Source organism: Choloepus didactylus, chromosome 7 (assembly GCF_015220235.1).
Source record: "Choloepus didactylus isolate mChoDid1 chromosome 7, mChoDid1.pri, whole genome shotgun sequence".
Taxonomy (NCBI): domain Eukaryota; kingdom Metazoa; phylum Chordata; class Mammalia; order Pilosa; family Megalonychidae; genus Choloepus; species Choloepus didactylus.
In genome coordinates this window covers 115,617,196-115,644,225 of record NC_051313.1, presented here as the reverse complement: position 1 = coordinate 115,644,225, position 27,030 = coordinate 115,617,196, and the positions used below count along the sequence as shown (strand labels likewise).

General features: G+C 38.1%; 1 protein-coding gene across 3 annotated transcripts in view; it reads right to left on the bottom strand.

The window, feature by feature from the left end:
• Positions 1-27,030, bottom strand: part of SLC26A8 (solute carrier family 26 member 8) — a 103,669-nt gene that overhangs the window by 27,106 nt on the left and 49,533 nt on the right. For all 3 annotated transcript variants that reach the window (XM_037842410.1, XM_037842412.1, XM_037842411.1), the window contains exons 5-6: positions 4,347-4,424; positions 888-983 (exon numbers count right to left, since the gene is read on the bottom strand). In XM_037842410.1, coding sequence (XP_037698338.1) covers positions 888-983; positions 4,347-4,424 — 174 coding nt within the window. The remainder of the gene's footprint in view (positions 1-887; positions 984-4,346; positions 4,425-27,030) is intronic.

The following is a 27,030-nucleotide window of genomic DNA, read 5'->3' as shown; positions in this document are numbered from 1 at the left end:
TTCTTTTTCTCAACTTTAGTTTTCTCATGTGCAAAATAGGGATGCTAATATCTACTTTGTAGCTTTGTTGAGATTAGTAACACATTGGTAAAGCAACAGAGAACACTCACTAAATGGTGTTGCTATTTTAAGACCTATAATTGCAAATCTTCAATATCCTTTTTGAGCTTCTACCCCACCACCTTCTCCATCCTTCAGTAGATGACCTTACCTTCATCTTCAATGGAAATAGGCCAGAACTCACTTAAATATTTACTTCCCACTCTACCTTGTCAGTATCTTCATTCAACTTCCCCCAGTTTCTCCAGTCCCCTTGGAAGTATAATCCTACCTCCTAAGACCAGAACCACTAGCTGTGGACCACTTCCCCTTATCTCCTAGGGCCTGACACCAAAAGTTATTCCCTTTCATATTTCTCTGCCTTGACTGAGTCCTTCTCTTCTTTTCATATTGCATCCACTGTCTTTTTGTTTCTTGCTGCTTATCTCTGTTTTCTGGTTTTTTGCACCAGAGAGAAAGAGGGTTCTCTAAAGTTACTCCGCCTGGCAAGATATCTCCTTCTCTTTTTTAGGATTTGCATGTCCTATCTTGAAGTGTATTCACATTAACTAGACTAAAAGTTATTTTCAAATGTGCAATGTATGTCAAACTCTTTTTTACTAAATTTGTATGTAACTGTAGCCACTTAATTCCTTTCATTTAATTTTGTATAGTTGGAATGAGGTCTCAGCATTTTATGCACCGACAACAATTGACTCCCTTTTTTAAACAAAAGTAGAGTACTAAGCCTCAAAGACCATGGCTAATCTCTTTTCTTTGTTCTCTTTTGTCTCTCTCCAGCCTTCCCCTCTGTCCTTCTCTTCCTCTGTTAGAGCATATACACTCACACATTCATACTGGTCCTGCTTCCAAAGATTGGGAAGGGCGGAAATGGTTTCAAGGTAGGGCAGAACGTTGCTCAGAATAATACCAGCCAGCAGAGCCTGTGGGGAAAAAGATAAACCCTGCTTCATTTTCCCTTGGGGGTGATGGTGTAAAACTGCCGTATCCCCACCAAGGTACCAGAAAAAGTTAGTCAGTCTTGCCATTGAGAGGTATTTTTCACTGATAGTTCATTTTAATACTAGATTCATACTCCAGCTCATTGTGCAATCAAATAAACACTCTCCACATTTTCCTCTGCACTCCTCTATGATACGTCAAACACACAAAACAGGGCAAGGCCAAGGCCAAGGCCTGATTCTTTAGGCTGGTAAAGACGCGAGCCTCTTTTAGATTCAGAGAGTTTATTACTTTAAAAGTGAAAGGAAGAGTAGCCAAAGGTTTAATCTGGGCCCTCTTGTCCACTGTTTTCTCTTTGGTATATGGGGCAAGATCCACATTGGGCTGGCACCTTTGGCCACTTGGCCTTGCTGTGTCTTGTGTGCTTGACATCTCTATGTTGCCTACGTTGTCTGGAAACCATTCTCAGGTGGGATGACAAATTAAGGAAATTTCCACTCACAGAAACTCTAAAATAGTTCCAATTGGGCTTTTATTTGAGTTTAATCATGATAGCGATAATTATTTCAACAAGGAGATACCGTTTTTTGTCCATCAAATTAAATTAACAAATTAGAAACACTGATAACACCCTATATACATAGTTGTTAAGTATAAAAGAGTACCATCCTTTTGAAAAATAATTTGGCAATATATCAAGAAATGTTGATATGCTTCCACACAGATATTTTGTTTTACGTTTAGAAGTCTATCCTAAATACAGAAAATGGTAGATGGAAAAAATTACTCATTGTTGGGTTATTTAAAATAACAAAAACGTAGCTAAGCTAATTTTCCAATATAGGGAAATTATTAAATAAGTTATAGTAGGGAATATCATGCTACATATAAAATAAAAGCAAGAATACAGTATTGTATGTATAGTTAGGTTACAACTAGGCAAAGCAATACTCATTCATGGAAATAATATTGTTTTGCTATAGGCCAACCATTTATATATATATATATATATATATATATATATATATATATATATATATATATATAATGTTGATAGTGGTTTATTTGTGATTATGGGTGACATTTTTAATCAATCATGAATTTCCAAAGTTTTAAAACTGAGTATGTCTACTTTTTTAATGGAAAGAAACTTTTTAAAATATGAAAAATGAACATCTATACTTGTTAGGATGTGAAAATCATCAGAGCCTTAAAGTAGGACCTAATCTACTTTAAGAAACATTTTCTTGTGCTCATGAAGTCCCTTCACTGGCTTAACATTTCTCTGCCTTTTCCTAGCCCTTCTCTCCTCTGTGTTCTCTGCCTGGGAATTAGAACTGATCCTACTACCAGGAATGGCTGTGTCTAAGCTTACTCTGGTCTTCTGAGGTGTCCAGTGACCTGTTGGACTCAACAGAGCAGTAGAGGAGAGAAGAATAAAGATGAAGTCAGCAGAAATGACCTCTTTCCTACTCTACCATCTTCTTTCTGGTCAATAATCTCTAAACTTTCTGCAATTTGCAGGGAGATATGGTGGGATGGAAAAGAAACTCAACTTTGTAGGGCTTTTGAAAGGCTTTGGCTTGAGTATGAAGAAGCAAGTCTTTTCATAAAACTGTATTCTACAACAGCATTGTTATCTTTCTAAATATTAAGGTAAAACATTCTCATTGTAGAAAGAAGAATTAAACTTATACATAATTCCTATCATCCAAGAGATAACAAAATTGTTAACATTTTGGTATGTTTTATATATATATTTTTTACACAAAACTGGTACAATATTGAATAGACTAAAAAATTTTTATTAGAGAAGTTGTAGGTTTACATAAAAATCATACATAAAATACAGAGTTCCCATATACCGCCCTGAATAAACTATTTTCTATCATGTTTTCCAAAATCTGTGTTAGGCCTCTTGCTAACTAGTTGAGATTCTAGCCAGGATACTCTACCAATCAGGATTTTGCAAGATGCTCTCTACTGTCTTTCAAGGAAAGGAAAAGTCATCCATAGTTTAATACTCATAGAACCCCATTGTTATAATTCAGATATTCCACTGATCAGATTGTGTTCACATCTCCTCACCCAGAAACATGCTAACTAGATGTAAAAATAACGTAACAACATGGTTAGCCGAAAGTGAGGGCTGTTCTGTCCGTAACACATTTATCATGAAGGAGTGCTACCTACTTTTATCACTACTCTTCAGTGAATTGTCTGACAGTTTTTATTTGTTTGGGATTTATTTATTCTGCTTCTTCTAGCTGTAAAGAAAAATATCACTGTTCAAAGTAAATTAGGGAGTGGCCCCCTAAAATAGACTCTAAGAGTTACAGCACTAACAGTGCTGTATAAATTAAGTTCTGGAGATGACTTTTGCCAGTGATAAACAAGCTTAATCCCACATTCACATAGATTTCATGGCTAGGCTCCAAGGTCCCTGAATCCCAAGATCAAAAGGCAATAGCAGCTTGAGGGTGATCCCGCTTTACCGAAACCTGCTATCTTCCAAGTAGAACAGATGCATTCGCTGGGATAGGGCTAACATTTACCAGCGCTCCAGGTTCAGGGACTTGCAACTCAGGGTGTAACAAAGTTGCTACACATCAGGAAAGAAATCTCCTTCCACCTCCCTTAGGACTATCTACAAATAGCTAAAGGGAACATTAAGGAAATTAAAAAGGAAATAATGGTCACCAAATACTGATCTATATTATAATTTAGAACAAATTCATTTCAGATGGTAATTAATGCACCTGGCACCTCGAAGTGCGAGGTGATCAATCTCATACAAAGAGAAGAAATGGCACATTTGTATATAGAGGCATCCTAGTTGAACAGAGTTAAAACTCAACTTTCATTCCCTGCCTGCCTCCAAGATTTGTGAACTAACCGAGAGGGGATTGAATTTATATGAATGCATAACAAGGCCTTCTGGAAACAGTTTGGGAAAACAGATGGCATGAATGCACAATCAGTTTCCAAGCTTAGGTTGGTACTGGGGGTTCTGGCATCTGAAGCCTATTTTGGTAATTTTTAACTGAATCCTTACTCAGTAGCTTAAGCAATAAGAAGAAGACTAATGGGAAAGAGAATAATTACTTGTGTGTCTTGGTCACTTATTAAAAACCTGACCCTATAATAAATGCTTTATATATATTACCTTATTTAACCCCCACAACCCTGTATGGTGATAGTATTTATTTTTTAAACGGACTAGAGTTAGGCTGGGGCAATCACTGGGGACCAGAAGGATGCAGTTCTCTTCAGAGATGTCCCACGAAAATGCAATCCAGAGATTTGGTCTTTCCTGACTTAGTCATTTGATCAATTCTACTTACATTTGGCAGTTCGTAGAAAACGCGTCCTGCCTTCACCATCAGTAGCAGCATCACACCTGCACCTACCAGCGATGCAAACTGAGGAGACAGAGCCAGTTGGAGAAAGACCATCAGGAACAGATTGGTCCCTGTATGCAACTGAGGGCTTCTGCTTGGTGAAAAGCATGGCATTTTTATTTAAAAGGAGTTGGGTGTAACCATTCAGCATTAATACGTTTTTATTGAACCAACATTTTCAGGTTTTAACAAAGTGTCAAACACATACTAGATACTTTTTAGATACTTGTTGAATGAATGCAGGAATGTTCTCTGAAAAAAATCGTAGATCTCCTAAAATCCTGCTTGCCTTCCCTCTTAACTTTGACCCCTCCTTGTGCATTCTAGAAAAGCCCTAATACTCCTCACTGACAGCCTTAAAATCCCAACTAATCCACTACCTATATAAATAAATATCCCACCCCTCACTCTCCTCTTTTTGGAGCTTGGATTGCTTCCCATATTATAGGTTCGGTGGGGCTTCATCTTAAAAACACAATGATAGCTGTCTGCAAGAGATTACCTTAGACCCAAGGACATAAATAGGTTGAAAGTGAAATATTGGAAAAAGGTATTTCATGCAAACAGTAATCAAAAAGAGCTGAGGTAGCTATCCTAATATCAATCAAAATAGACTTTGAGTGCACAACTGCTATAAGAGACAAAGAAGGATACTATATATTAATAAAAGGGGCAATCCACTGAGAAGAACTAAAATCATAAATATTTATGCACCTAACCATGGTGCCCCAAAATACATGAGGCAAACACTGGCAAAACTGAAGGGAGAAATAGACATCTCTATAATAATAGTGGGAGACTTCAATACACCATTCTTATTAATAGATAGAACATCTAGACAGAGGATCAATAAGGAAACAGAGAATTTGAATAATACGATACCTGAACTTGACCCAAGAGATATATACAGAACATTGCACCCACAAACAGCAAGGTACACATTCTTCTCAAGTGCTTATGGATCATTCTGTTAGACCACAGCTAAAAATTTTTAACAGATTGAAATTATACAGACCACTTTCTCTGACCAGAATGGAATGAAACTGGAAATCAGAACAGATGGAGAATTGGAAAATTCACAAATGTATGGAGGTTAAGCAACACACTCTTAAACAATCAGTGTCTTAAAAGTTGCGAGAGAAATCGGAATGAAAATGAGAAAACAACATATCAAAACTTAAGGGATGCAACGAAGGCAATGCTGAGAGGGAAACTATAGCCCTAAATGCCTATATGAGAAAACAAGAAAGAGCTAAAATCAAACACTTAAATGCACACCTGGAGGAACTAGAAAAAGAAAAGCAAGCTAATTACAAGGCAAGTAGAAGGAAAGAAATAGTAAAGATTAGAGCAGAAATAAATGAAATTGAGAAAAAAAAAAACAATAGAATTAACACAACAGAACATTGGTTCTTTTAGAGGATCAATAAAATTGACAAACTCTTAACTAGACTGACCAAAAACAAAAACAAAAACAAAACAACAGGAAAAAAACAGAGAAGATGCAAAAAAATAAAATCAGAAATGAGAGAGGGGACATTACTACTGACACCACAAAAATAAAAAGGATCATAAGAGGATAATATGAACAACAGTATGCCAACAAATTAGACAATTTAGATGAAATGGACAAAGTCCTAGAAACACACGAACAACCTACATGGACTCTAGAGTAAATAGAAGACATCAATAGACCAATCACAAGTAAAGAAATTGAATAGTCATCAAAAATCTGACAACAAAGAAAAGCCTAGGAACAGATGGCTTCACAGGTGAATTCTACCAAGCATTCCAAGAAGAATTAATACCAACCCTGATCAAACTCTTCCAGAAAATTGAAGAAGAGTTAACACTACCTAACTCATTCTATGAGGCCAACATCACCTTAATACCAAAATCAGATAAAGATACTACAAGAAAAGAAAATTACAGACCAATCTTGCTAATGAATATAGATGCAAAAATCCTCAACAAAATCCTAGCAAATTGATCCAACAGCACATTAAAACAATTATATACCATGATCAAGTGGGTTTTAACCCAGGTATGCAAGGATGGTTCAACACAAGAAAATCAATTAATGTAATACACCATATTACAAAGGGAATAATTCAAAGGGAAAAACCACATGAATATCTGGATTGACATTTGACGAAATCCAGCATCCTTTCTTGATAAAAATGTTTCAAAAGATAGGAATGGAAAGAAACTTTCTCAACATGTTGAAGGGCATATACAAAAAAGCCTCAGCTAATGTAATACTCAATGGTGAAAGACTGAAAGCTTTCCCTCTAAGATCTGGAACAAGACAAGGATGCCCACTGTCACCCCTATTATTCAATATTGTGCTAGATGTTCTAGCCAGAACAGTTAGGCAAGAAAAAGAAATAAAAGGCATTCAAATTTGAAAGGAAGAAGTAAAACTTTTACTGTTTGCAGATGACATGATACTATATATATGAAGTCCTGAAAAACCTTCAACAAAGCTACGAGAACTAGTAAGCAAGCTCAGCAAAGCGGTGGGATACAAGATCAACGTGAAAAAATCACTAGTAGTAAGCAGGATGAGGAGGAACTCAAGAAAAATATTTCATTTACAATAGCAACTAAAATAATCAAGTATCTAGGAGTAAATTTAACCAAGGATGTAAAGGATTTGTACATAGAAAACTACAGAACATTGATTAAAGACATTAAAGAAGACCTAAATAAATGGAAGGATATTGCATGTTCATGGACAGGAAGACTAAATATCAGTAAGATGGCAATTCTATCCAAATTGATTTACAGTTTCAATGCAATCTCTATCAAAATTCCATCAGCCTACTTTGCAGAAATGGAAAAGCCAATTATCAAATTTATTTGGAAGGGTAAGGGGTCCTTAATGGCTAAGAACATCTTGAAACAGAAGAACGAAGTTGAAGGATTCATACTTTCTGGCTTTAAAACATATTACACTGGTGGAGAATGCAGGGGTATTGGCCTGCCCCACCTTGATGGTTGCTAATGTGCTCACAGACATAGAGGACTGGTGGTTTGATGGGTTGAGCCTTCTACCACAGGACTTGCCCTTGGGAAGACTGTTGCTCCAAAGGAGAGGCTAGGCCTCCCTATAATTGTGCCTAAGAGCCTCCTCCTGAATGCCCCTTTGTTGCTCAGATGTGGCCCTCTCTCTCTGGCTAAGCCAACTTGAAAGGTGAAATCACTGCCCTCCCCCTTACGTGGGATCAGACACCCAGGGGAGTGAATCTCCCTGGCAACGTGGAATATGACTCCCGGGGAGGAATGCAGACCTGGCATCGTGGGATGGAGAACATCTTCTTACCAAAAGGGGGAAATGAAAGGAAATGAAATAAGCTTCAGTGGCAGAGAGATTCCAAAAGGAGCCGAGAGGTCACTCTGGTGGGCACTCTTACGCACAATATAGACAACCCTTTTTAGGTTTTAATGAATTGGGGTAGCTGGCGGTAGATACCTGAAACTATCAAACTACAACCCAGAACCCATGAATCTTGAAGATGATTATTTAAAAATGTAGCTTATGAGAGGTGACAATGGGATTGGGAAAGCCATAATGACCACAGTCCCCTTTGTCTCATTTATGGATGGATGAGTAGAAAAATGGGGGAAGGAAACAAACAAACAAACAAACAAAGGCAACAAGTGTTCTTTTTGTCTTTTTTGTAGACAAAAAGTCTACAGACTTTCTACATGTTGTATGATTCCATTTATATAAAATGCAAATATAAATAAATGTATAGAGACAGAATTAGATTAGTGGTTAAGTAGGGCTGGGGAAGGATAGAGGGATTGAGAGTTGATTGCTAATAGGTATGGGTTGTTTTTTTTTTGAGTAACAAAAATGTTCTAAAATTGATAGTTATGATGAATGCACAACTCTGTGATTACACTAAAAGCTATTGATTGTATACGTTGGATGGATTATGTGGTAGGTGAATATATCTCGATAAAATTGTTTTTATAAAATACAATGTTAGTCACTTCCCATTTACCTACTTCAGATTCTCTCTGCTTACATACATGAGTTAGGGCTGTATAAAACAGCTCTGGAGACTTATAGGAAGATGGCAGAGGGTTGAGGCAGAGAAGGCTTCTCTTCTGTGAAAACTTCCCAACTCTTCTAAATGGCATAAATATGCAAATCGAAGATAACCAACGAACTCCAAATAGAATAAATACAAATAAACCCACTCTGAGACATATACACTGATCAGATTGTCAAATGCTAAAGAGAATGAGAAAGTTCTGAAAGCAGCAAGAGAGATGCAATTCACCACATACAAGGGAAATAACATAAGGCTAAGTAGTGACTACACAGTGGGCATCATGGAGGCAAGAAGGAAGTGGTATGACATATTAAAGATTCTGAAAGAGAAAAATTGCCAGCCAAGAATTCTTTATCCAGCATAGCTCTCCTTCAAAATTTAGGGAGAATTTAAAATTTTTACAAACAAATGCTGAGAGAATTTGTTAATAAGAGACTTGCCCTGCAAGAAATACTAAAGGGAGCGCCACCAGTTGAAAAAAAGAGAAAGGACAGAGAGGTCTGGAGAAGGGCACATAACTGAAGAGCATTAGTAATGGTAACTGAAAGGGGGGAAAAAAAAGAGACTGAGCGTTCTGGTTTGCTAATGCTGCTGGGATACAAAACACCAGAAATGGATTGGCTTTTTTTTTTTTTTTTTTAATTTTTTTTATCTTCATTTTATTGAGATATATTCACATACCACGCAGTCATACAAAACACATCGTACTTTCGACTGTTTACAGTACCATTACATAGTGATACATTCATCACCCAAATCAATCCCTGACACCTTCATTAGCACACACACAAAAATAACAAGAATAATAATTAGAGTGAAAAAGAGCAATTGAAGTAAAAAAGAACACTGGGTACCTTTGTCTGTTTGTTTCCTTCCCCTATTTTTCTACTCATCCATCCATAAACTAGACAAAATGGAGTGTGGTCCTTATGGCTTTCCCAATCCCATTGTCACCCCTCATAAGCTACATTTCTATACAACTGTCTTCGAGATTCATGGGTTCTGGGTTGTAGTTTGATAGTTTCAGGTATCCACCACCAGCTACCCCAATTCTTTAGAACCTAAAAAGGGTTGTCTAAAGTGTGCGTAAGAGTGCCCACCAGAGTGACCTCTCGGCTCCTTTTGGAATCTCTCTGCCACTGAAGCTTATTTCATTTCCTTTCACATCCCCCTTTTGGTCAAGAAGATGTTCTCTGTCCCACGATGCCGGGTCTACATTCCTCCCCGGGAGTCATATTCCACGTTGCCAGGGAGATTCACTCCCCTGGGTGTCTGATCCCACGTAAGGGGGAGGGCAGTGATTTCACCTTTCAAGTTGGCTTAGCCAGAGAGAGAGGGCCACATCTGAGCAACAAAGAGGCATTCGGGAGGAGGCTCTTAGGCACAACCATAGGGAGGCCTAGCCTCTCCTTTGCAGCAACCGTCTTCTCAAGGGTAAAACTTATGGTAGAGGGCTCAACCCATCAAACCACCAGTCCCCTATGTCTGTGGTCATGTTAGCAACCATCGAGGTGGGGTAGGCGAATACCCCTGCATTCTCCACAGGCTCCTCAAGGGGGCACTACGTCTTTTTTTTTCCTTGTTTTTCTTTTTTTTTTTTTTTTTTAAGTTTCCCTTCTTTTTTAAATCAACTGTATGAGAAAAAAGTTAAAAAGAAAACAAACATACAATAAAAGAACATTTCAAAGAGACCATAACAAGGGAGTAAGAGAAAGACAACTAACCTAAGATAACTGCTTAACTTCCAACATGTTCCTACTTTACCCCAAGAAAGTTACCTAATATAGCAACATTTCTGTGAACTTGTTCCTATTATATCCATCAGAAATTAACAGACCATAGTCATTCCTGGGCATCCCCAGAACGTTAAATAGCTTATCTGTTCTTCTTGGATTATTGTTCCCCCTTCCTTAATTGCTCTCTATTGCTAGTTCCCCTATATTCTACATTATAAACCATTTGTTTTACATTTTTCAAAGTTCACATTACTGGTAGCATATATATTCCTCTTTTTGTGCCTGGCTTATTTCGCTCAGCATTATGTCTTCAAGGTTCATCCATGTTGTCATATGTTTCACGAGATCGTTCCTTCTTACTGCCGTGTAGTATTCCATCGTGTGTATATACCACATTTTATTTATCCACTCATCTGTTGAAGGACATTTGGGTTGTTTCCATCTCTTGGGAATTGTGAATAATGCTGCTATGAACATTGGCATGCAGATATCTGTTCGTGTCACTGCTTTCCGACCTTCCGGGTATATACCGAGAAGTGCAATCGCTGGATCGAATGGTAACTCTATATCTAGTTTTCTAAGGAACTGCCAGACTGACTTCCACAGTGGCTGAACCATTATACAGTCCCACCAACAATGAATAAGAGTTCCAATTTCTCCACATCCTCTCCAGCATTTGTAGTTTCCTGTTTGTTTAATGGCAGCCATTCTAACTGGTGTTAGATGGTATCTCATTGTGGTCTTAATTTGCGTCTCTCTAATAGCTAGTGAAGCTGAACATTTTTTCATGTGTTTCTTGGCCATTTGTATTTCCTCTTCAGAGAACTGTCTTTTCATATCTTTTGCCTATTTTATAATTGGGCTGTCTGCACTATTGTCATTGAGTTGTAGGATTTCTTTTTTTTTTTTTTTTATTTTTTTTATCATCATTTTATTGAGATATATTCACATACCACGCAGTCATACAAAATAAATTGTACTTTCGATTGTTTACAGTACCATTACATACTTGTACATTCATCACCTAAATCAATCCCTGACACCTTCATTAGCACACACACAAAAATAACAAGAATAATAATTAGAGTGAAAAAGAGCAATTGAAGTAAAAAAGAACACTGGGTACCTTTGTCTGTTTGTTTCCTTCCCCTACTTTTCTACACATCCATCCATAAACTAGACAAAGTGGAGTTTGGTCCTTATGGCATTCCCAATCCCACTGTCACCCCTCATAAGCTACATTTTTATACAACTGTCTTCGAGATTCATGGGTTCTGGGTTGTAGTTTAATAGTTTCAGGTATCCACCACCAGCTACCCCAATTCTTTAGAACCTAGAAAAGGTTGTCTAAAGTGTGCGTAAGAGTGCCCACCAGAGTGATCTCTCGGCTCGTTTTGGAATCTCTCTGCCACTGAAGCTTATTTCATTTCCTTTCACATCCCCCTTTTGGTCAAGAAGATGTTCTCCATCCCACGATGCCGGGTCTACATTCCTCCCCGGGAGTCATATTCCACGTTGCCAGGGAGATTCACTTCCCTGGGTGTCTGATCCCACGTAGGGGGGAGGGCAGTGATTTCACCTTTCAAGTTGGCTTAGCCAGAGAGAGAGGGCCACATCTGAGCAACAAAGAGGCATTCAGGAGGAGACTCTTAGGCACAAATACAGGGAGGCCTAGCCTCTCCTTTGCAGCAACCGTCTTCCCAAGGGTAAAATTTATGGTAGAGGGCTCAACCCATCAAACCACCAGTCCCCTATGTCTGTGGTCATGTTAGCAACCATGGAGGTGGGGTAGGCGAATACCCCTGCATTCTCCACAGGCTCCTCAAGGGGGCACTACATCTTTTTTTTTTTTTCCTTGTTTGTCTTTTTTCTTTTTTTCTTTTTTTTTTAACTTTCCCTTCTTTTTTAAATCAACTGTATGAAAAAAAAAGTTAAAAAGAAAACAAACATACAATAAAAGAACATTTCAAAGAGACCATAACAAGGGAGTAAGAAAAAGACAACTAACCTAAGATAACTGCTTAACTTCCAACATGTTCCTACTTTACCCCAAGAAAGTTACATAATATAGCAACATTTCAGTGAACTTGTTCCTACTACATCCATCAGAAATTAACAGACCATAGTCATTTCTGGGCATCCCCAGAACGTTAAATAGCTTATCTGTTCTTCTTGGATTATTGTTCCCCCTTCCTTAATTGCTCTCTACTGCTAGTTCCCCTACATTCTACATTATAAGCCATTTGTTTTACATTTTTCAAAGTTCACATTAGTGGTAGCATATAATATTTCTCTTTTTGTGCCTGGCTTATTTCACTCAGCATTATGTCTTCAAGGTTCATCCATGTTGTCATATGTTTCACCAGATTGTTCCTTCTTACTGCCGCGTAGTATTCCATCGTGTGTATATACCACATTTTATTTATCCACTCATCTGTTGAAGGACATTTGGGTTGTTTCCATCTCTTGGCAATTGTGAATAATGCTGCTATGAACATTGGCGTGCAGATATCTGTTCGCGTCACTGCTTTCCGATCTTCCGGGTATATACCGAGAAGTGCAATCGCTGGATCGAATGGTAACTCTATATCTAGTTTTCTAAGGAACTGCCAGACTGACTTCCAGAGTGGCTGAACCATTATACAGTCCCACCAACAATGAATAAGAGTTCCAATTTCTCCACATCCCCTCCAGCATTTGTAGTTTCCTGTTTGTTTAATGGCAGCCATTCTAACTGGTGTTAGATGGTATCTCATTGTGGTCTTAATTTGCATCTCTCTAATAGCTAGTGAAGCTGAACATTTTTTCATGTGTTTCTTGGCCATTTGTATTTCCTCTTCAGAGAACTGTCTTTTCATATCTTTTGCCCATTTTATAATTAGGCTGTCTGTACTATTGTCATTGAGTTGTAGATTTCTTTATATATGCAAGATATCAGTCTTTTGTCAGATACATGGTTTCCAAAAATTTTTTCCCATTGAGTTGGCTGCCTCTTTACCTTTTTGAGAAATTCCTTTGAGGTGCAGAAACTTCTAAGCTTGAGGAGTTCCCATTTATCTATTTTCTCTTTTGTTGCTTGTGCTTTGGGTGTAAAGTCTAGGAAGTGGCCGCGTAATACAAGGTCTTGAAGATGTTTTCCTACATTATCTTCTAGGAGTTTTATGGTACTTTCTTATATATTGAGATCTTTGGTCCATTTTGAGTTAATTTTTGTGTAGGGCGTGAGGTAGGGGTCCTCTTTCATTCTTTTGGATATGGATATCCAACTCTCCGAGCCCCATTTGTTGAAAAGACCATTATGACTCAGTTCAGTGACTTTGGGGGCCTTATCAAAGATCACTCGGCCATAGATCTGAGGGTCTATCTCCGAATTCTGAATTCGATTCCATTGATCTATATGTCTATCTTTGTGCCAGTACCATGCTGTTTTGGCAACTGTGGCTTTATAATAAGCTTCAAAGTCAGGGAGTGTAAGTCCTCCCACTTCGTTTTTTTTTCTTTTTTTTTAGAGTGTCTTTAGCAATTCGAGGCATCTTCCCTTTCCAAATAAATTTGATAACTAGCTTTTCCAAGTCTGCAAAGTAGGTTGTTGGAATTTTGATTGGGATTGCATTGAATCTGTAGATGAGTTTGGGTAGAATTGACATCTTAATGACATTTAGCCTTCCTATCCATGAACATGGAATATTTTTCCATCTTTTAAGGTCCCCTTCTATTTCTTTTAGTAGAGTTATGTAGTTTTCTTTGTATAGGTCTTTTACATCTTTGGTTAAGTTTATTCCTAGGTACTTGATTTTTTTTAGTTACTATTGAAAATGGTATCTTTTTCTTGAGTGTCTCTTCCGTTTGTTCATTTCTAGCATATAGAAACATTACTGACTTATGTGCATTAACCTTGTATCCCGCTACTTTGCTAAATTTGTTTATTAGCTCTAGTAGCTGTATCGTCGATTTCTCAGGGTTTTCTACATATAAGATCATATCATCTGCAAACAATGACAGTTTTACTTCTTCTTTTCCAATTTGGATGCCTTTTATTTCTTTGTCTTGCCGGATTGCCCTGGCTAGCACTTCCAGCACAATGTTGAATAACAGTGGTGATAGCGGGCATCCTTGTCTTGTTCCTGATCTTAGAGGGAAGGCTTTCAGTCTCTCTCCATTGAGTACTATGCTGGCTGTGGGTTTTTCATATATGCTCTTTATCATGTTGAGGAAGCTTCCTTCAATTCCTACCTTTTGAAGTGTTTTTATCAAAAAGGGATGTTGGCTAACAGCAAAACTTGTGTGTATGTTCAGGGTATGCATATATATGAATCACGTATATTCAAGCATCACTAAACTAGGTGTACTAAAAACTGAATTTTAAGTTAGCATTTAAGAGTGGTAAGCCTTTTTATGTTCATTAATCTTAGGTTATTGTAAATTATTGTTGTCCTTTAGTCTAATTGTTCTAGCCTGAAATGTTGGTAAGTTCTTGCTGCTCTTCATGCACATGACTTCAGGAGTGTCTGTACCTAAAGCAGGTATTAGCAGTTTTACGCTAGGGGAGTCATTAGAGGGGTGCAAGCCATGTGTAATTTAGTACTTAGGCAATTACAAGGTGTAGGCCTTTGGTTTTTGGTTTGCCTTTCCCCAGGAGGACTGGAGAGCTCCCCTCCCTAGACACAAAGGATCTTTTTCTTAAGAATTATATACTGGCCTTGTCTTCTACTTTATCATCTCTCAGGCACCGTGGACTGCTGGCTCAGACCCCGCCTCTTGAATTTGCTGCCCATCGACATCAGCCTGGCAGCTGGGTTCTGATCCAGTCGTGGAAAGAATCCAAACTTCAACCGATCTGGGAAGGACCCTATCAAGTCTTGCTGACAACTGAGACGGCAGTCCGAACGGCAGAAAGAGGCTGGACTCATTACACACGAGTGAAGGGACCGGTGCCTGAACCAGACCATAAGTATCCAGCAACTCAACCTGAATCCTAGAAAGTGACTCCTACCTCAGATCCCCTAAGGATCACTTTAAATAGGCAACAGTTAAAGGAACATATTAGAAGGGAGAAAGGGCTGGATTAAACCCTATGTTTGCATTGTGCTCTGTGTATAGCTTAATGATGAAATTGCTTATGCTGATCATAATGTTCTATATTCAAGGAGTAACAGGTTCTGCTAAGCTGGTTATAAGTGTAGTCAAAGGCTTAAAGTCTCAAACTGTACAATTTGATGTTTGTCAAGTAATGAGCTGTAAAAATCTAAAACATCAGCAACAACTGAGGGAGGGATATAAGCATTTATGTAAGCAGACTGTTCAAATAGAAAGCAAGATTGTTGGGGGGCGAACATTTGAGAGTATAACTTATGAGACACCTAACCCCTGTTATTCTTGGAACACTGCTTGGTGGACCACACAGTATAAGGGATGGGTCTTACCCAGGTTGGAGGAAAAACCATTAAGAGAAACTTGGCTGGAATTTAACTCTCCAGTACAAATTGACCCCAAGGTCATTAGAATACTTAAGGCCAAAGACTTAAAGCAAACCACAGAAATAGAGATAGGTTATGGAAATACAAATGCCTGGGTAGAATGGGGCAAACATACCATCCAGAGTTTAAACAGAAGTGACTGTTATGCTTGTACAACCAAACAACCCACTGTTCAGATTATGCCCTTCCCCTTGGGGATGAAAAAGCATGAAAGGGAGTTTAAATGTATAACACTCCTCTTTCAAAATGCTACTCCTGGTAAAAGTTGTAGTACGTTGTCCTCCCTTTTCCCTCCAGTCCAGGAGGGAAGTGTCAAAGCCATACCAGCGTCTCACTTGGTCCCGGAAACCACTCTGCCTGTCTCTCCAGATGGGAAGAAGAGCTCCAGGATCTTGGTACCATGGCTTTGTGTACACAGGTGTGGAATGTGAGCAAGGATAGTACTGGCAACTTCTCCAGCCTAACTATACCCCGAGCAGACCTCTGGTGGTACTATGGGAAGGGCATCCTCTGGCCAACACTACCTGAAAGGTGGGGAGGAACCTGTGCTCTGGTTCAATTGGCTATCTCATTTACCCTGGCATTTGAAAGTAATAAAGTAGCAACCCAAGGCAAAGGACAAAAGAAAAATGTACAAAGTGTACCTAGTTCCTTCAATAATACCGCACCTAATGGAACTATCACCAAAGCCCTACAAGGCTTAACAGTCTTATTTCAGAAACTAGAAAAGAATTCTAGCATTAACAACCCACTCACAGAATGGTTGAAAAATTGGTTCGAGAAATGGAAAGGAATTGCAACATCTATTTTAATTTTCCTTATCATTCCAGCCAAAATGTTTATAACAGCTGGATGCTACATAATCCCGTGTGCTCAAAGGCTAGTTCAAAAACCCATCAAAACCACTAGAATCAAAAATAAGAAAGATCCCTATGATGAGGAATGTGAAAAAGCCCTTAGCAAATTTGAGAATCTAAAATGTGAAAACTAAAAGTGTTTAAAAAAAAAAAAAGAGGAGGGAATCTGTAAGAAAGGAATAAGTTTCGTTTTCACATAGAGACAGCATGGAATAAGGGAAATGGAGGCAAAACCAGTTTAAACAAGCCCCAGACAAAGAGAAGACAGAATCTGCCTGATGTAAAGAGACATGAGGTAGTATCAGAGGCGGGAACTCACAGCAAAAAATAAAAATTTGGGGGGGGATTGGCTAATCAGTTCAAAATCTCAATAATGAGCTAGTTGGCTCTCTGGGATTGGCTGTACAAATTAAAATCTCAAAAGATGAATTAGTTAGTGTTCTCGGATAGGCTGTAACCTCTGTAGTACCCAGTCAATGGGAAAACAGGGGAGGGACTTGCGAATTAGGAGTAGGAGATTTAAACATCGCCATTCTCTTCCTCTGGCGCGCCAGCCTTCCGCGTGTTTGGCTGGACGCCCCATCTTGCAAGATTGTAAATAAATTCTTTTCTCCTCCAAAAAAAAAAAAAAAAAAAGGGATGTTGGATTTTGTCAAATGCTTTTTCAGCATCTATTGAGATGATCAATTGATTTTTCCCTTTTGACTTGTTAATGTGTTGTAATACATTGATTGATTTTCTTATGTTGAACCATCCTTGCATGCCTGGAATAAACCCCACTTGGTCATGGTGTATGATTTTTTTAATGTGTCTTTGGATTCGATTTGCAAGTATTTTGTTGAGGATTTTTGCATCTATATTCATTAGGGAGATTGGCCGGTAGTTTTCCTTTTTTGTAGCATCTTTGCCTGGTTTTGGTATTAGATTGATGTTAGCCTCATAAAATGAGTTAGGTAGTGTTCCATTTTCTTCAATGTTTTGAAAGAGTTTGAGTAAGATTGGTGTCAGTTCTTTCTGGAAAGTTTGGTAGAATTCCCCTGTGAAGCCATCTGGCCCTGGGCATTTATTTGTGGGAAGATTTTTGATGACTGATTGGATCTCTTTGCTTGTGATGGGTTGGTTGAGGTCTTCTATTTCTTCTCTGGTCAGTCTAGGTTGTTCATATGTTTCCAGGAAATTGTCCATTTCCTCTACATTATCCAGTTTGTTGCCATACAGTTGTTCATAGTATCCTCTTATAATGTTTTTAATTTCTTCAGGATCTGCAGTTATGTCACCTTTTTCATTCATTATTTTGTTGATATGGGTCTTCTCTCTTTTTGATTTTGTCAGTCTAGCTAGGGGCTTGTCAATCTTGTTGATCTTCTCAAAGAACCAACTTTTGGTGATATTTATCCTCTCTATTGTTTTTTTGTTCTCTATGTCATTTATTTCTGCTTTAATCCTTGTTATTTCTTTTCTTGTACTTGGTTTAGGATTGGTTTGCTGTTCATTTTCTAGCTTCTTCAGTTGATCCATTAGTTTTTTGATTTTGGCTGTTTCTTCCCTTTTAATATATGCGTTTAGTGCTATAAATTTCCCCCTTAGCACTGCTTTTGCTGCATCCCGTAGGTTTTGGTATGTTGTGTTCTCATTTTCATTCGTCTCTATATATTTAGCAATTTGTCTTGCTATTTCTTCTTTAACCCACTGATTGTTTAGGAGTGTGTTGTTTAACCTCCAGGTATTTGTGAATTTTCTAAGTCTCTGATGGTTATTGACTTCTAATTGTATTCCATTGTGGTCAGAGAATGTGCTTTGAATAATTTCAATCTTTTTAAATTTATTGAGGCTTGTTTTATGTCCCAGCATATGATCTATTCTGGAGAAAGTTCCATGAGCACTAGAAAAGTATGTGTATCCTGGTGATTTGGGATGTAATGTCCTGTAGATGTCTGTTAAATCTAATTAATTTATCAGATTGTTTAGGTTTTCAATTTCCTTATTGGTCTTCTGTCTGGTTGATCTATCTATAGGAGAGAGTGATGTGTTGAAGTCTCCCACAATTATTGTGGAAACATCAATTGCTTCCTCTAGTTTTGCCAGTGTTTCTCTCATGTATTTTGTGGCACCTTGGTTGGGTGCATAGACATTTACGATTGTTATTTCTTCTTGCTGAATTGCCCCTTTTATTAGTACGTAGTGGCCTTCTTTGTCTCTCAAAAAATCCCTGCATTTGAAGTCTATTTTATCTGAGATTAATATTGCTACACCTGCTTTCTTTTGGCTGTAGCTTGCATGAAATATTTTTTTCCATCCTTTCACTTTCAGTTTCTTTGTGTCCCTGTGTCTAAGATGAGTCTCTTGTATGCAACATATTGATGGTTCATTTTTTTTGATCCATTCTGCGAATCTATATCTTTTAATTGGGGAGTTTAATCCATTTACATTCAACGTTATAACCGTGAAGGCATTTCTTGAATCAGCCATCTTATCCTTTGGTTTATGTTTGTCATATTTTTCCCCTCTCTCTATTAATATCCTTTATTGTACCCATACTGAATCTCTTTAGTACTGAACCTTTCTCCAAGTCTCTCTGTCCTTTCTTTGTTTCTCTGTCTGTAGGGCTCCCTTGAGTATCTCCAGTAGGGCAGGTCTCTTGTTAGCAAATTCTCTCAGCATTTGTTTGTCTGTGAAAAATTTAAGCTCTCCCTCAAATTTGAAGGAGAGCTTTGCTGGATAAAGTATTCTTGGCTGGAAATTTTTCTCACTCAGAATTTTAAATATATCGTGCCACTGCCTTCTGGTCTCCATGGTGGCTGCTGAGTAGTCACTACTTAGTCTTATGCTGTTTCCTTTGTATGTGGTGAATTGCTTTTCTCTTGCTGCTTTCAGAACTTGCTCCTTCTCTTCTGTGTTTGACAGTGTGATCAGTATATGTCTCGGAGTGGGTTTATTTGGATTTATTCTATTTGGAGTTCGCTGAGCATTTATGATTTGTGTATTTATGTTGTTTAGAAGATTTGGGAAGTTTTCCCCAACGATTTCTTTGAATACTCTTCCTAGACCTTTACCCTTTTCTTCCCCTTCTGGGACACCAATGAGTCTTATATTTAGACGTTTCATATTACCTATCATATCGCTGCGGTCCATTTCGATTTTTTCAATTTTTTTCCCCATTCTTTCTTTTATGCTTTCATTTTCCATTCTGTCATCTTCGAGGTCACTGATTCGTTGTTCAACTTCCTCTAATCTTGTACTATGAGTGTCCAGAATCTTTTTAATTTGGTCAACAGTTTCTTTAATTTCCATAAGATCATCCATTTTTTTATTTAATCTTGCAATGTCTTCTTTATGCTCTTCTAGGGTCTTCTTGATTTCCTTTATCTCCCGTACTATGGTCTCATTGTTCATCTTTCGTTCTTTGAGTAGCTGCTCTAGGTGCTGTGTCTCTTCTGGTCTTTTGATTTGGGTGCTTGGGCTTGGGTTATCCATATTGTCTGTTTTTTTCATATGCTTTATAATTTTCTGTTGTTTTTGGCCTCGTGGCATTTGCTGAACTTGATAGGGTTCTTTTAGGATTTGTAGACCAATTGAAGTCCTTATCTCTAATTTATCAGATCTACAGCTTCATGGAGTACACTTTCTCTAACTAACCAGCAGGTGGTGTCCACGAGCCACCTGTTCTCCACAAGCCAGTTCTCCCCTGCTTAGCCTTTTTGGTGAGTGGGGGAGTGAGTCTTGTGGGGTCCAATTGGTGTACCAAGCTTGCGTGTGTAGTTGGTGTTGCCTGCCCTGTATATGGGGCGTGTTTCTGGGCAGTCGGGGGGGGGGGGTGGCTCTAACAATCAAATCTCCCTGGTGATCCTAGACTTTTAAAGCTGCTGCAATAGTCTAATCCTTCAGTTCAGTCCTGCCACAGTTTGTCTCTGCCACTGACCCACAAGTCCTTGGTATTGGCGTATGGCTCCTGAGACTTCCAAGTGGGCCCCTCTTCCAGGCTGTGCACCCCGGGTCCTCTGTTGAGGGATGACTGTGCTATGTCACAGGTGAATGCCGTCCCCCCAGGGCAGTTCTGGGCTGCTGGGCTGTGTAGGGAGGCTCCCAGTCTGCTGAAATGATGGCTGAATGGGGCTTTGTTAATTCACACTGCTCCACCTTTCCAACTCTGGGACAATCAGCTGAGGTTGCAGGGAAGGCTAATGTCCACGCCCAGTTTTGTGGTGTGTGCCTGTTATTTGAAGCACTTCCGTCACACTGGGTTGTCTGGGGCAGTTCTGGGCTATGGGGCTGGCGATGGGCAGGAGTGTTTCCTGTCCACCAGGATGATGGCTGTGAGCGGACACCCCCCTTTTCTTGGGAAGTTGTGGTGTTTAGTGAATTTTCTCAACCACTGGATTATTGCCTTTTGTCTCAGAGCTCTCCTAGTTCTGCTCTTGACTTGACCTGCCCAAATAGCAAGTCTTTGAAGCTTTCTGTATTGGGCTTCTTAGAGTAATTGTTTTAGAAAAAGAAAAAAGGATTAAAAACAACAACAACAACAACAACAACAACAACAACAACAAAAAAAAAACGGGCCCTCCTCAGAGATCTAATGGGTTATTGAAATGCTAAGAGACAAAGCAACCAGGGCCATTAAGGAAAGGTCCACAGGGCAGAGAGATCAGCTTTTCTTCGGGATTTGCATATGCGCCTCCGGGCCCTTCCCCTTTCTATGTTCACCAGAACTCCAAAAATCCTCCGCTTTTATTTTGGAGTTTTTCGTGTTGTTTTTTTTCTATGCCTGTCTCCTCTCTGCTGGGCTGGCTGCTCTGAGATTCTCTGGTGTCTGGTCTCAGTCTATCTGTGGTTGGAGTTTGAATCAGTAGAATGAGTTTCCGATAAGGGCTGCCACTGCAGTTCTCCCTTCTCCTTCCCGGAGCTGACAGCCCCTCCTCCCCCAGGACTGAGCCTGGCAGGGAGGGGCGCGGGTCCCCTGGCCGCAAAAACTTACAGATTTCACTGATCTCAGCAGTTCCACGTTTTCATGAGTGTTGTATGAAGTATGCCCAAACGCAGATTGCTCTGTGGTGTCCAGTCCATGCAGTTCCTGGCTTTCTACCTACTTTCCTGGAGGAGTAACTAAAACATACAGCTCACCAGTCTGCCATCTTGCCCCGTCTCCTCCAACATCCCTTTTTGATAAAACCACTTCAAAAGTTAGGAATTGAAGGAATCTTCCTTAAAATGATAAAGGGCATCTATGAGAAACCAATAGCTAGCATAGCACTCAACAGTGAGAAGTTGAAACCCTTCCCCCTAAGACTGAGAACAAGACAAGGATGCCCACTGTCACTTCTATTCAACATTGTGCTAGAAGTTCTAGTCAGAGCAATTCACCAAGATAAAGAAATAGAAGTCATCCAAATTGGAAAGGAAGAAGTAAAACTCATTATTTGCAGCTGATATCTTATATTTGAAAAATCATGAGAAATCAATGACAAAGCTACTTGAGCTAATAAACAAATACAGCAGAGTGGTGGGATACAAAATTAATGCACATAAGTCAACAATATCCTTATACACTACTGATGACCTAACTGAAGAGACAATCGTAAAAGAAAATTCCATTCACAATAGCAATTTAAAAAATCAAGGACCTAGGAATAAACATAACCAAGGACGTAAAGGACCTCTACACAGAAAATGACAAAATTTTACTAAAAGAAATAAAAAAGAACCTAAATAGGTGGAAAGATATTCCATGCTCATGGATAGGAAGGCTAAAAATTGTTAAGATGTCAATTCTACCCAAACTGTTTTACAGATTCAATGCAATTCCAATCAAAAATCCAACAACCTAATTTTCACTTAGAAAACCTAGTTATTAAATTCATTTGGAAGGGAAAGGGGCCTCAAATTGCCAAAAACATCCTAAAAAAGAAGAACAAAATGGGAGGACTTAGACTTGCAGACTTTGAAGACTACTATAAAGCCACAGTTGTCAAAAAAGCATGGTATTGGCACAAAGATAGACATATTGATCAATGGAATAGAATTGAGTGTTCAGGAATAGATCCCAGATCTATGGTTGACTGATTTTTTGATAAGGCCCCCAAATCCACTGAACTGGGACAGAACAGTCTCTTCAACAAATGGGGCTGGGAGAACTGGATATCCATAACCAAAAGAATAAAACAGAACCCCTACCTTACACCCTATACAGAAATTAATTCAAAGTGGATCAAAGACCTCAATATAAGAGACAGCACAGTAAAACTCCTAGAAGATAATATAGGGAAACATCTTCAAGACCTGGTAATAGGAGGTAGCTTCTTAGACCTTACACCCAAAGCACAAGCAACAAAAGAAAAGATAGATAAATGGGAAGTTCTCAAAATCAAAAGCTTCTGTGCCTCAAAGGAATCTGTCAGAAAGGTAAAGAAGCAGCCAACTCAATGGGAGAAAATATTTGGAAGTCATGTATCTGATAAGAGACTGATATCCTGTATATATTAAGAAATCCTACAACTCAACAACAATAGTATAAATAACCCAATTATGAAATGGGCAAAAGATATGAAAAGGCATTTTTCTGAAGAGGAAATATAAACGGCTAAAAAAACAAATGAAAAAATGTTTATCCTCACTAGCTATTAAGGAAATGCAAATCAAGACCACAATGAGATACCACCCCACACCAATAAGAATGACTGCCATTAAACAAACAGGAAACAATAAACGCTGTAAAGGCATGTGGAGAGATTGGAACTCTTATTCATTGCTGGTGGGAATGTATAATGGTAATGCTGCCATGGAAGATGGTTTGGTGGTTTCTCAGAAAACTAGATATTGAATTACCCTACAATCCAGCAACTCCACTTCTTGGTATATACCCAGAAGATTTGAAAGCAGTGACATGAACAGACATTTGTACACCAATGCTCATAGCAGCACTGTTCACAATTGCCAAGAGATGGAAACAATCCACATGTCCTTCAACAGACGAGTGGATAAACAACATGTGGTATATACATATGATGGAGTACTGTGCAGCAGTAAGAAGCAACAAGATCCTGAAACATGTGGCAACATGGATGAACCTTGAAGATATAATGCGGAGTGAAATAAGTTAGACACTAAAGGAGAAATGTTGCATGTTACCCACTACTATGAACATTTAAAATCAATGTCTTATAATGTAGAATATTGGGGACCTAGTGATAGACAGAAGCTAATGAAGGGGGAATTATAATCTAATATGTTCAATTATGTCAATGAGGGTGAATTCATAGGTATGGGTGATGATTGTTTATTAATGGGATTATAAGTATCAAAGCTGTATTGAAGGCAAATAGGATTTAAAGGGGTTATTTAAAGGCACAACATACAGATAGGTGCTTGCATGACATACTTCTAGGTGTAACACTGGTACAGAGAGTTGACAACAGAATGGTATATGGGAAAAATCTACCTATTGCATACTAGGGACTATAATTAATAGGAATACCTTACTAGTACCACACAAATACTAGGGACAAATAATTAAGGGCTAAAAGAACTATGGGGTGTTTGGGGTCATGAGAATTGTTTAAAATGGAGAGTGAGGAGGACTGTACAACTAAGAGATGATAATGTGAGATATGGATGGATTATCATGGACAGAGCATATGCTATGTGAATTTAGGAATCTCCTCCTTTATAAGTCAAGCCCTTGATCTTGAGGCTTGTTCTTGTGAAACTTACGGTTGTAAGGGGAGGCTAAGCCCACCTATGATTATGCCTAGGATTCACCTCGAGAGAACCTCTTTTGTTGCTCAAATGTGGACTTTCTCTCTCTAAGCCTAGCTCTGCAAATAAATTCATCACTCTCCCCTCAATGTGGGACAGGACTCCCAGGTGAATGAGTCTCCCTAATGATGTGGGACATGGATTCCAGGAATGAGCCTGACCCTGGCATCGAGGGGTTGAGAATGCATTTTTGACCAAAATGGGGAAAAGAAAGGCAACAGAGTAAGGTTTCAGTGGCTAAGAGATGTCAGATAGGGTCGAGCGGCTGTCCTGGAGGTTACTCCTATGCAAGCTTCAGCTAGATAAGCCAAATAGCCACAGTATGATAAACTCAAGTCAACAGTAGTCCCCAAATCCCTAAAGAATACCCGGATCCCTATCAGAGACTCCATAAAAGTTTCACTGAATAAGTTTATTCTTCAGAAACTTACATCCTCAAGAGAGCTCCTATGCTAACTAAGTCCCAAATCCCAGAGGCAATAGCCTCTTCAAGAACATCAGCCAGATGCATCCCATTTTCCAATAATATTGACACCCCTTTTCAACATGATCAAGTTAGGGTGTTCACTGCCTAGACATTGCTGAAGATAGGGAAAGTGATTAAACTAGAGGAAGGGGTAGCAACAGACAAGATGGAATTTAACAAAGGATTATGAATACTAAATCTCTATATAATTTACTTTTTCTTAGTTGCTAGGGTATTAGAATAGTTAGAAGAAAAGAACTGAAATGGTGGAACTGTAACCCATAGCATTCTTTGAAATTTGCTCTATACTACTTGCTCAATTGTAATTTGAAAATTATCACCTTTTTGTATATATGTTTCACAATAAGGAAATAACTGAAACTATGGTACTGTAACTCATAATAATTTTGGAAATATCCTATAACTACTTATTAAATCGTTCTTTGAAAGTTATTACCTTGTTGCATATGTGTTATAATTTACAATAAGAAAATAACTGAAACTGTGGATCTGTAACCAATAACATTCTTTGAAATTTGCTCTCTAACTACTTGTTAAATTGCACTTGGAAAGTTATCACTTTTATGTATATATGTTATATTCCACAATGAAAAATATGATTAAAAAAAAAACAAAAAACAGCTTCGGATATCTGTCCCAGCTGGGTTGACTACACTGGGATCAGAGTCACTTGGTAAGCAATGACTCTGACTTGGCAAGTAAAGGTGGAAAGTAAAGAAACAAGTTCCCTTTACAATTTCAAGTCTCTCCGGACATAATCTTGAACTCATGTTCTCTAATGGTAAATTTCAATTTTTTATTGAACCACTAATTATAAAAATAATATAAAACAGTGCCATTTTTCACTGTGATGGGGAGTAAAACTGGTAACCACAAATCAGAACAATGACATATACAAAAAGGAACTGAAGGAGTCCCTGAAATCTAATCCACTAAATGACTCAGATGGGGAAAAACAAAAAACAAAAAAAAAGTCCTACTGGATTGTTCCTTACTGCTTATTGCTACTTGCTATATAAATACACCACTGAAAATAATAGCAATGCAATCAATATTCTACTTTCTTCTTTACACATTTTAGGTGATTCATGGCTAAAGTAAACAGTAGGCATGGGAAACTTGAATCACATGAGCATAGTTTAGGAGGAAAAATTCAGGGAAAATGGATCAGTATGTCTGAAACTCAAAAAGTTCTAAAGGCAAACATTTCCTATACTGTGAAACTGAAACATGTAATGAGCCCATAAATCCCTCCAGCCAATCTAAAAATAAGTGGCATTTCTATACACCAGCAATGAACAATCCAAAAAGGAAATTCAGAAAACAATTCCATTTATAATACCATCTAAAAGAATAAAATATCTAGGAATAAATTTAACCAAGGATGAGAAAGATTTGCACACTGAAAACTATAAGTCATTGCTGAAAGAAATTAAAGAAGACCTAATAAATGGAGAGACATCCCTGGGTTCATGGATTAGAAAACTAAATATTGTTAAAGATGTCAATACCACCCAAAGTGCTTTATATATATTATGGTATATATTCTGTGTAATCCCCATCAACATTCCAGCAGCCTTTTTTTTTTTTTTTTTTTTTTTTTGATGAATCCTGGAATTCATATGGAATTGCTATGGGCCCCAAATAGCCAAAATCATCTTGAAAAAGAAGAAAGTTGGACATCTCACAGTTTGTCATTTCAAAACTTATTATAAAACTACAGTAATCAAATAATGTGGTACTGGCATAAGGACAGACATAAAGACCAATGGAATAGAATTGAGAGTCCAGAAACAAACCCACGTAACCATGGCCAATTGATTTTTGACAACGGTACCAAGTCCATTCAATGAGAAAAGAATAATCTCTTCAACAAATAGTGCCAGGACAACTGGATAGCTGACATGCAAAAGAATAAAATTGGACCCTTATCTCACACCATATACAAAAATTAACTCAAAAATGGATTAAAGATCCAAATATAAGAGGTAAAATCATATAATTCTTAGAATAAAACATAGGGGAATACATTCATGATCTTGGAATTGTCAATGACTTCTTAGATATGACATCAAAAGCATTAGCAACAATAGAAAAAATAAATTGTAATTCTTCAAGACTAAAACCTTTTGTGCATCAGAGTACATTATTAAGAAAGTGAAAAGGTAATCTATATAATGGAAAAAAAATAATTACAAATCATATATCTGATAAGAGTTTAATATCTAGAGTATATAAAGAACTCCATCAACTC